At 45.3% G+C, this 11559-nt stretch overlaps 1 protein-coding gene across 5 annotated transcripts in view; it reads left to right on the top strand.

The window, feature by feature from the left end:
• Positions 1-2816: 2816 nt before the first annotated feature.
• The window catches only part of CEP112 (centrosomal protein 112), a 179882-nt gene continuing 171139 nt past the window's right edge, over positions 2817-11559 (top strand). For 4 of the 5 annotated variants that reach the window (XM_071816767.1, XM_071816770.1, XM_071816768.1 and 1 more), the window contains exons 1-4: positions 2817-2963; positions 4616-4728; positions 5293-5483; positions 5805-5971. In XM_071816767.1, coding sequence (XP_071672868.1) covers positions 4629-4728; positions 5293-5483; positions 5805-5971 — 458 coding nt within the window. In that variant the 5' untranslated portion in view covers positions 2817-2963; positions 4616-4628. Of the gene's footprint in view, positions 2964-4615; positions 4729-5292; positions 5484-5804; positions 5972-11559 lie in introns of those variants that run through there. The other variant, XM_065852479.2, reaches the window with a different exon arrangement.

Here is an 11559-nt window from a genome sequence, read left to right as displayed (position 1 = left end):
GAAACCTGCTTTTTCCTCCTCCTAAGATGTTTGACAGAATGCCTTGAGCTGTGCTCATGTTACATGTGGTAACCTGCTGAGACAGTTACAGAGATAAGAGAACGTGGTAAAATGAGATTTAAAAAAAAAGTACTGCATGTGTTTTATTGAGATGAGGATATTTTTCCAATTCAAATTGGGAATTAGCTCTGTATTCTGGCTGGGATATCTGTGTGTTCTACACTTGCGTACCTGCAGCGGTTTCCTCTGGAGGGTCAGTGCACATCAGTGCTCATCGCGTCCAGGCTGCAGCTTTGGCTGGAGACAAAACCTTGGTCATTTTTTGAATCTTTAGCTTTTCTTTCTTTTCCGGACAGAACTTCTGCAACTGCCAAATCAGGGCAGGCTTCCAGCTCTCTGGCCACGCTGCTCTGCCTTGGTAAGCAGACCCAGAAACCAGATCTATTCCTTCAGGAAACTTGTCCTGGAGAATTAGCTCCAGTTTCCCTGGTCCTGCTCTGCCTCATGTTCTTTGTCACCATATACCAGCACATTCAGGTTTTCAAAGTATTTTTTGATAAGCATGACAGAGATACATTAAAACCTGAAAGCAACAAGCAGGTACAGATCCATGTATAACAGATGCAAAAAAGTTGGCTTAGAAATTCCAGCCCTCTTCAACCGTCAAAAAGCAGATTTGCAAAGCTGCACAGAAATGCAAAGCTCACAGTCTCACGTGGCCAATGTGCTGATGAGCTGCCGGGAGAAAACGGCCCTGAAAGAGTCACATTAAGTCCATCCAGCCTTCCACATTCTGGCAACTCACAGAACTCGTCTGTCTCCTGCGATTTGGACAGACTTGGGCAAATGGATTTCATAATGATTACAAAGCTCCCATGACAAATCTGGTATCTGAAGCGGTGATTCAGAGGTGAAAAGTTCGGCTCTTTGAGCAAGTCAGCCACCCCATAGCCTTACTGTGGTGCAAGAATCTTCCATTATTTTAAAACAGATTCAAAGAAGTAGTATCTTCTAAAATGCATTGTGGCGATTATTCTGAATTTTGAATTTAAAGGAAAGAAATCATCTTTGTCATCTACTCATGAGATTCTACCATGGATTAACATCACTGATTTTCACACTTCAAATGCTGAATTAAGGAGCTATGTGCAATCTGAGCAGGAACCGGTGTAGCTGTCAGAGCTATCACCGAACGAACCCCCGTGCGGAATCACTGCTGCTGGAGACAGCTGAGAATCAAAGAAAACAGCCAATTTCCTACCCTACGTTTAAGAAAGTCTTGTTTGATGTAGATGTGCATGTGAATCAAGCTTAGAAGAGCTGAAGAGTTTCCTCATTCGAGATAAAAGCACTTTAGACAGAGTAAGGGAAATGATTTTTGGGAAAGACAAATAAACGAATCAAAGAGGTCAGATGTTTTATTTGGGATCAGATGCAGACGCAATCACTTCAATGACTCTGGAAGGGGCTGAGGAGCTGAAAGGAGTGGGAGATTTCCCTAATTCTTTTGGATTAATCAATAGTTGTCATGACACGGCTGCAAAACAACAAGTGTAACCTATGTCTTTTGTGTAGAAATGTCAGGTGTGTAATCTTACTATTTTCCATTTGCATTTCCTCATATTCTCTGTCTTTGGGACAGGACATCAACAAACCACAAAACATGAACAATACCGAGCATAAAATGTTTTAAAGTGAATGCAAAATCACTCTCTTATCTACAAGGCTACACTTAAACAAATTCTACTTAGAAACAGTTAGAAACTGTGGCTAAAATTTGCTCTGTGATTATTCAGCCTGCACCTGCAATTTCAGTTTCGTTTCAACCGCTCATGAATCTTGCACCCACTCCGGAGCTACAAAACACTGCTCGGACCCAAAAGCCACTTCTGATTTATAAACCTTCAACCTTAGAAGGGCAATTGTTTTCCACTAAGCATTGAGTGCAAGCGTTTTCCCCCAATTATTGATCATAATGTATATAACAAAAAAGACAGTTGATATCCAACTAGTTTTGTCCCTCTGCTCCTGCACCCTCGCTTTTCCCGTCCCGGCTCTCCTGCTGCGCAAACCTCCAGCTCTGCCCTGCGTATCCAGGACTCGACCCAACCTCGCTACATCAGTGATGGGACAAGAGGAAACGGCCTCAAGTTGCACCAGGGGAGGTCCAGATTGGATATTAGGAAAAATTCTTCATGGAAAGGGTTGTCAGGTGGTGGAACAGGCTGCTCGGAGCACTGGTGGAGTCACCATCCCTGGAGCGGTTTAAAAGGCGTTTAGACGAGGTTCTCATGGACGTGGTTTAGTGCTGGAGTTGGGTTGTGGTTGGACTCGATGATCCCAAGGGTCTCTTCCAACCAAAATGATTCCATGACCTCTGGCATCTCCCATTTCTCCCTTTGTGCTCCCTCAGGCTCTGCTGGTTCCTCTTGAGGTTTATTAAATACGTATTTACATCTGTGTGCATGCACATTTTTGGGTTAAAGATGTGTAGCGCTGATAGCTGTTCGGTGCAGCGGGCCGGGCCAGGACACCACTGCTCACCACGTGACGTTAATTACTTGGGGCAGTGATTAACGACCCCAGGCAGTGACTGCGGCTCTGCGCTGTGACAGCGCGCACTGTTCCTCCATCAAGCCCAAGAGATTTTTCCCTACCGGCTTCTGACCACAAGCAACTCCCTAAACGCACCCGCTCCCCGGGGCTCCCGACCCCTCAGGCTCCCCGACCGAGCCCGGCCCGGCCTGGGCCGCGGCCGCGTCGCCCGGCAACCGGCGGGCGGCCCCGCGGAAACGGAAACGCGCGGGGCCAGCGGGGCTGCCGGGAGCGGGGGTGGGCTCGGTTTGAACCGTTGGCCGCTCGGCCGGGCCGGCGCTGCGCGGGGCGGGGCGGCCTTTCCCCGCCGCGGGGGGGCCGGGACTCGCCGGCCCGGCTGGGCCCACCCCGGCCCCGCGGAGAGCGAGGTAAAGGGGGCGGCGTGTCCCGGGGGGGGCTCACCGGGAGGTGCTGGGGTGTCAAACCCGCCAACTTTATCCCGGCAGCGGGTGGGAACGGGGGCGCTCGCTGCGGTCGGTCCCTGCAAAGCGGCTCCGGGCAGATGCGGGGCGGCCAGGGAGCGGGTTCGTAACGCGCCTGGAGGGAGGGAAGCGGGAAAGTGCGTGTGTGCGGCCCGCGGGGAGGGACCCGCTGCCCGGGGAGGCGCGGGGGACGGCGGGTTCGCTGCGGGGAGGGCCCCGGGGGTACACGGGGGATGGCGGGTTCGTTGTGGGGAGAGCCCCGGGGGGACATGGGGGATGGCGGGTTCGCTGCGGGGAGAGCCCCGAGGGGACACGGGGGATGGCGGGTTCGCTGCGGGGAGAGCCCCGGGGGGACACGGGGGATGGCGGGTTCGTTGCGGGGAGGGTCCCGGGGGGACACGGGGGATGGCGGGTTCGCTGCGGGGAGAGCCCCGGGGGGACACGGGGGATGGCGGGTTCGCTGCGGGGAGAGCCCCGGGGGGACACAGGGGTACACAGGGGTTGGCGGGTTCGCTGCGGGGAGAGCCCCGGGGGGACACGGGGGACGGCGGGTTCGCTGCGGGGAGAGCCCCGAGGGGACACAGGGGTACACGGGGGTTGGCGGGTTCGCTGCGGGGAGAGCCCCGGGGGGACACGGGGGACGGCGGGTTCGCTGCGGGGAGAGCCCCGAGGGGACACGGGGGACGGCGGGTTCGCTGCGGGGAGAGCCCCGGGGGGACACGGGGGACGGCGGGTTCGCTGCGGGGAGAGCCCCGGGGGGACACGGGGGACGGCGGGTTCGCTGCGGGGAGAGCCCCGAGGGGACACGGGGGACGGCGGGTTCGCTGCGGGGAGAGCCCCGGGGGGACACGGGGGACGGCGGGTTCGCTGCGGGGAGAGCCCCGGGGGGACACGGGGGACGGCGGGTTCGCTGCGGGGAGAGCCCCGGGGGGACACGGGGGACGGCGGGTTCGCTGCGGGGAGAGCCCCGGGGGGACACGGGGGACGGCGGGTTCGCTGCGGGGAGAGCCCCGGGGGTCTCGCCCGCTGTTGTGTTGAACCGCACCGGTGTTTAGGGGCCGGTAATTTGGCCAAACAAGCGCTTAATTGCAATTTCAAATGTGCGGAAAGATGCGTTTTCCAGCTGGGAAATGGCAGGAGGCTGTGGAGGAGTTTGGCCTTTCACTCCTTAGTTAAAAAACAATTCTGACAACATTTGTCAGTTTCTTTTAACTCACAGGTCTATCTGCAGTTTTTCCTCTTTTCCCTGTTTTCTTTATAACCCCAAACTAATTCTATGAATGCCGCTATAACATATTAATGTAGGTGTTTTATACATGTGGCTGTGCCACAAATTCCTTTAGGTGTTTTATACAAATTGTGTGTAATTGAACCCCTTTTAGTGTGGCTGACTAATCACTTCCAAATCTAAACAAACACATTCTTGTACATTTCCTGGAGTATCTGTTGCCTGCAAATAATCACTCTTAGGGTTTATCTGAACGTAAGAAAATGTTTAGTTTCATTTTCTGTATGGTTCCAAAGCATAGCCGAAGATTTACAGAGACTAGTGTACGGGGGTACTGGATCTTTTTACTTCAGTGTGGATAATTTTGCAGGTGTTCTTTCAAAATGAATGGGGAAGAGGAAATATGGGAAAAACTGGATGCGGAATTTGATCACTGCGTTGTGGATATGAAGCCTCATGTTCTAAAACTACAGCATAGGTCAGGTAAATATGGAAAAATGTGTGTATAGAGAAACACGAATACAAGATTCTAGGTTATCGATAACTATTATGTGTGCTTGTGTCGCTTTCTTTAACCAGATGCTTAATGTCTGACGTTATAAGCCACTGTATTGAAGGGGGTTTTGAACGTTATCTAAAGTTGGGTTTAAGTACCTGTTGCTACTATTTGAGTTTATCTCTCTTATCTTGATGACCTAAATGTGCTTTTGTAGAAATACGTTATCTTTTCTACTGAATTAATGTTTTAAAAATAGAGATGAGCAACTTGTTTTTGAGATTGCACTTACAAAATCGCAAGTATTTTTTAGAGATGACGTTTTGAAAATTTGGCTTAGGAATGTGCAATAATCTGAACATCAATTAATAAATGACGTTTTATAAATCTAATTATTAGAACAAACTAGTTATTATTAAAAGCACAAACCCTACAAAGACTTTGCTTTGCAAAACCTCTACATGATTGGTGACCGGTAATGGCTGCTGGTATTTCTATATGTTTGATTTGCTCTGAAAACGTATAGTGATTATGTGTCTCTGTATTTTTAGAACGACAGAGGTGTGCACTGTGGATTAAAAAACTGTGTGAACCCTCAGGAGCAGGGACAGGAACGGTGGGAAGGAAGAATCGCAACCTCTATGCCAAACTTCTGCTCCACATGCTGAAGCGAGGGGTGCTGGAAGGTCCTTTTACACACAAGCCAGAACCGGGGACACTGAAAACTTTACCTTCGTATATGGTGGGTGTCACTTCTGGATTAAAAAAACCGGCTTAAATACATTCTGAAAACACTTTTGAGTCTTTGATTTGGCATAAATGTAAAAACCAATTCTGAATGAGTGTGAATACAGGCATTTTTCTGCGTATCTTGTAACTGGGGTTGGAAATCTCTCATTGTGCAAAGAGACCTGTTTTCTTCTTCAAAATTAAGATTCTAAGAAGGCTTGTAAGGCTTATAAAAATAGGTCTTCTAAAGGAACATGACGTCTTATGGTTATGAGAATATATTTGTGTAGATGTATTCTAGCGTTGATTTTGCATTTGTTTACTTTAATTACAGTCAATTTATTTTGATGAGCCAAATTCAACAAGAGTTCGGAGTAGCAGCCCAGACTGCTTACCTGACTGGGTCATGGGAGAACTGGGAGACAGTGACTGGAAGCTTGATGAATCCTGGAAGATCTCCTCGCAGGAGGAGTCACCTTCAGCAACACTGCTTACCCACGGGTAGGATTTCTGTATTTGGCTCGTATTTAATAGATGTTTGACTTGATAAGCTCTGTCTGTATCTTTCAGTTTGTATGTATGAATTTATTATGCTCCCACAGGGAATCATCTTGAATATAGTGTTTGTACTTTATATAGAGAAGCTCTGAATAACTTCTAACTTAATGATAACTTTTATACTTTTATATTCCTCCATTGTGTTTTCTTCTCTGGCTCCTGTAAGTCTTCCATGTCCCATTGCTCTGTCCTTTCCGTACCTCTTGTTCTCCTTCCCCTTTCAGTTACAGACGCTCGCCATGGAAAATCAATAGACCAAACTGATAGTTTGAGAAATTTAGCGGTAACTGAAGAAGGGGCTTTATAGTGGTATGGACACGTGGTTACTGTGGGGCATTGCATTGCACAAAGAGCCTGTTTGCCAACGTAGAAATAATTACAGTCTGCTTTTTCACACCGTTATCTCTGCTCATGGTAATACTCTGTGTAGACTTGGTGACATATACGAGACTTCCAAAGTAGATAATGGCTGTTGTTGTGACCTTCTAAATATCTGTCAACTAAGCTGGCACTCTTATGTTTTTCAGACCTCAGATTTTATGGTGGCAAAGCACAGTGGTCACAAGGCAAGAGACAGAATTCACACACAATTTCTTAAGTGGGAGAGGGAAGCACAGCAGATGCGGACAGGCAGGAAGGAAGGAGTGATGTGGTAAAAATGTATAGGTGCACAAGACTTTCAGGCCAGATTTTTAAAAAAGATCCAAACACTTGCTGTCCCCTTGGAGTTCTTGTGTAGTCCTGTTTTCTGCATGATGTATGGAACCTGGGAAGTGGTATTAAGTGATGAAGCTGAGGTGGATTAATCGCTATTTCTATACAGTTCGAAAGAAAAGGAACGTGCGGTAAGCAAGTGACAAAAAATGTGGGAGAGTAGACATATAACATTAAAAAAAAGTTGTAGTCTAAGGTCATAATGCTGAAAGGAGCTTTTATATCAAGTAGTTTTAATGGCTTTTTTTCTGTAGAGAATAGAAATACAAGCAAGCGTACAGATGATAGATTTAAAGGATGTTGTATTATTGTTGCTCAGTTTTTTAGAGGAACCCCTGCAGATAAGCCAGCTATCTTTTTGTGAGCATCTTAGTTCTTATTAAACACTTATCTTGTGTTTCATCACGGCTTCTTTATGAAATAGCGCAATTTCTTTGTATTTCCTGTTAGCTTCAGGATTACAGAAGCTCAGACTTGACAAATACATGTGCTTTGGTGGTCACTAGCACCCCCTATGCCCAGATCCTGCGCGTTTGTCATTAGGATAATGCGAACATTTCAGTATTGCGTCTTTGCAGCTGTACAGCAGGATTATGAGTACCTGTAGTGGCGTCTTGCTATGGCAATCCATTGCACCACGTGTTTTTGCAGGAGCCAGTGAACTTAAGCCGCATCCTTAGTTCTGATCAGTCCGGTATAGAGCTGCTTACAGAGTGGGTGAAGGGATGGAGTGTGTTGGCTCATTAATGATGGTTTTCCTGTTGCAGTAGTGCGGGTGTGCCAGGCCGGCCGGTTGGACACTGTTGGAAGTCACAGGCTTATTCTCTGTTCTATTTTTTAGGAATCCGGGGTAAATGTTATTTTAATTTACATACCATTCTTAATATTTACTTTGTTTCTTCTTACACAGTGTGACTTTGCACCGATTATGAAGATCTATGTTGCATTTTTTTTAGCGTGGCTACATTTCAGTCATGAATGGAATTGCTTCTTTGCTCGTTTTGAAGTGTAGTCAATATCTAAACCCTTTGAAAGCCTTGTTGAAAAAAAGCCCTTTTCGAGATAGGGTGTGCATATCACCAAAACTCAGCAAGCTCTGTGCAAGAGGAAGTCAGTATTTGCTCTACTTCTTTGTGAAACTTCCTGTTTTGTTTCGAAGCGTTATGAATGTGCTCTCAGGTTTTGTTTCAGAAGTCTAATGCTTTTCTAATGGGTTCACTTAGGTTTTCCATAAGGGGTTCATTTTCATAAGCTATTCATTTTTTAGGCACACTGATGTTTGTTATATACCACAGTGCCCAGTCTTGCATTTTTAAGTCTTTTAGCCCTGATTTGGATAGATGACAAACAGGCACTCTTGGAAGTTACATCACATCAGTACTTGAGTACCTTGAAACTTTTATGTATCCATTAACAATGTGTAGTTCTAACAGTCATTTAAGAAGTTGCACTTAGGACTGGTGCATCTCCTGTTTCGGAGTCCTGCGGTGTTAATGCTGAGGGGTTTTCTGGTTGCTTTACACTCAGATGCTCTGTTGTGAACCTGTGGTTTTGACAGCAAACTTGTGGGTTAAGAAATAAAGGTGGAGAAGAGAGAAATCGCCAGCTGTGTTCCCTTGTTACTGCTTTAGGCTTGGTCTTATGAAGAAGCATTGGGTAGAGCTGTCCAAAAACTGTCAATTAAACAATTTTGGCTTGACCTTATGAAAACAAGGAGCATATTATGCTTTAGAAATGCTTGTTAAGAGCTCAGCTAAATCGTGTTAGGTGGCGTTGTGCCAGGTCAGGGTACCCAATGTGGATCTGAGTGGATTGTCTTGGTCACGTGGAGTGGCACCGTCACCGTGAAGTGTCACTCTGGGTATTGGGAGCAATAAAGTGGTATCAACAGAGCTCTCCACTGTTAGCCCACCTCTAGAATACTGATATCTCTGCAAGGCCGTATTTGCTGCTTGACAACACACAGAATTCCTCTGAATTCCTTGCTCGCTCTATCAACTGGGGTGGTATTTGAGTGGGATGAGGCTGCATACTCTGCCCTCTGCATCCAGCTGCTGCTGTCCCTGGTTGAGGAAGGTTGAGGTTCAGTTTGTCTGTCCCCTCCCTGTACTCTTTGCCATACTTCTATCTCTTCGCTACCTGTATTATTGTAGAATATTGGAAATCTGACCCCTTTTCCCACTCATTATCAGAACCTAAGACTGAGCTTGGTCTGGCAGAGTTCCCTTGAATGAGAGCGGGGTAGTGAAGCTTTATTTCATTTACTTTTTATTTATTGTCATGTGGGACTGCACCAATACCTACATTGGGGATGAACAGATGGTTCCCAAGGTTCTCTGGAGACCCGTATCGCATGTTATTTTGTGCCAGGTGAAACAAGTGAATGTGATGGAATAAGTTGCTGGTGTAAAGAAATGTGGAAGTAGAACTCAGCTGTGTAGGCACGGCTCTGCTAATGGGAGTATTGAGAGCAAGAATAGAGCTGTGTCTAAGGCAATCTGAATTTGTGTTGGCAATTAAACATTTTGATAACTCTGATTACGTAAATCTTCATAGCAATGAGAAACTTATGTTAAATGTATGAGTTATGTGGGAAGAAATACCGAAGGTACACATTTCAGCTGTTATGTTTTGTGGAAATAGACACATGTAAATAAGATATGTTGAGGTGTTAGCTATATTTAATGTAAAGATCACGTCTGTCATTGTATTTTGAATTGACTATCAATGCATGTAAGGGTGTGAAGTATTAAATGTTTCTGGAATGTGCAGTTTGTGAGAGCCCCAGCAGATGGTGATCTTGCTCCGTTATACTCGTCTCTGCACTCAGAACATGTATCAGGAAAACTGGATCCATAGACCTGCAATACATGGACTTGGATGAAAATTTGCATTCCAACCATGAGGAAATTCTTGCCCCAAGAAACGGTTGTATTCTCTCTGCAAAATAGATAATGTCAGCGAGAATTTTTTGAGTAATTTTTTTTGATGTTTATCTCAAGATTCTCTCCTTTAAAATAAGTGAACAAGTGGGAATGTTCTTTTCATAGTTATTTCTACCTTGCAATACGCTTAATCCGTGTATGAAGAGTTTGGCTTTTCTATAAGAAGTTGTGTATCTGGCTAAATAAAAAGTAGACAAACCTTACTTGCAAACTAAAGTGTAAATGAATAAGACCAGGCCATCTGGTGCTAGAAAGGTGCATCTTTATTTTGAAACATAAAGTGATTGGTTTTAGGAATGCAAAGTCTGGTTTGAACAAAATCCTTGTCTTTGTGACTTGGTAGGAAAATTCCTGTATGTTTATAGATTATGGCTGAAGAACATTGTTGAATATCAGTGCGTAGCTGTGCTGAACCAGGAGGAACCAGTGAGTTTCCCTTACTTTGTTCCTAGTAGGAAATTATTTACTAATCTTCTTTATTAGCAGCAAATTGCTTCTCCTACCCCAGCTCTGCTTTGGCTGGAGCAGGAGGTCCCAGGGCTGGTGTTGGGACTCTGACCGTTCTCCACTCACCTGCTGTGATTTCTGGGGCCCACTCGCGTTAGCAGAAGGATGGAGAAGGGAGTGAACGGGAGTGTATGCTTGGTATGAGCAAAACTCTGCTCCATCCTTAATTGTCTTCTCCAATTCTCTTCATAGAATCAAGCAGAGCAACTTCCTTTTCAGATCATCTTCAAAATAGCAAATACAGAACTAAGACTATGTCTAGACTTCTTTCCCCTGTTTTGTCAGTTTAAGAATATCACTGGTAGCTTGGGTTGATTTGAATATTTATTGGTATTCCTTAATCTTTTAATGATAGGGGCATGAATTCTGTTTTTTCTCATTTTAAACGATTGGGACTATATTGAATTGTCAGGTAACCTGCATATTGTTCAGAAAAGATATCTGATAAAAGTGCAGGTTTACTGACGGGCAAAGATTTGTCTCCTTTTAACGAATGACAATTTTGCGTCAAATGAAATTGTGGTAAGAAATCCGTGATTTGGAATGCTGAAGACAGTCATCGTGTTATATTTCTTTTCAGCCTTTTTACCTTGACGTCTTTGCTTATCTAAACCATTTACTGCTTTGGAACTGTTACTGTGCGCAGGTTGTGGGTATTTATTGGTGCTATTTGGCCGTTCTCTGTTGGTTCGATGAAAACTGGGGCCCTGCGCTTCAGGAAAAATGTCTGTGTTTGTCTTCCTAGAAGTGACGAGTTTACATTGTACATCCAACAGTTTTCTTGCTGTTCATAAACACTTAATTTGTCTCAGTGTCTTTTTGGCATTGCTTTCTGTCTAATTTGCTGCTGGATGGGAAGAATGAAAGGTATTTTAATGGGCTGACTTGCTTTTAATACAGTGTCGCTGGTCATTGTGAAGGTGAATGGGCTAATGGGAGGTTTTAATTACTTTAATATGTGTGTGTTTGGGAGTGCTGAAGGGTGTTTTGGATCTTTTGCTCTATCAACCTATCTAATAAAGTCTTATTGTTGTTTTGTTTTCTTCCAGGCTGTTGTTTCACTGTTCTATAGTTGAGAAAGGTCTGTTGACCAGGTGTATCAGTGAAGATTATCGTCACCTATCTGCCATTCTTAATTTCCTTTTGTTCAAATGCATTATTTATGGCTAAATCTTTAAAAACAAGAAGCCCTGCTCACTTTGTTCTGTCCTTGTTCAAGCTGCATTCGTATCCTGTCCTGCACGCCTTTCTTTACCATCCCCATATATATACACCACTCGAGTCCATAAAATAGAGCTGCAATGCAACATGACTAATACCGTCTTTATGACTTGTTCTTTGACGTGTTACTCTCCACCCTGGCCT

Source organism: Patagioenas fasciata, chromosome 18 (genome assembly GCF_037038585.1).
Source record: "Patagioenas fasciata isolate bPatFas1 chromosome 18, bPatFas1.hap1, whole genome shotgun sequence".
Classification (NCBI taxonomy): domain Eukaryota; kingdom Metazoa; phylum Chordata; class Aves; order Columbiformes; family Columbidae; genus Patagioenas; species Patagioenas fasciata.
This window is presented reverse-complemented; position numbering and strand designations above follow the sequence as displayed.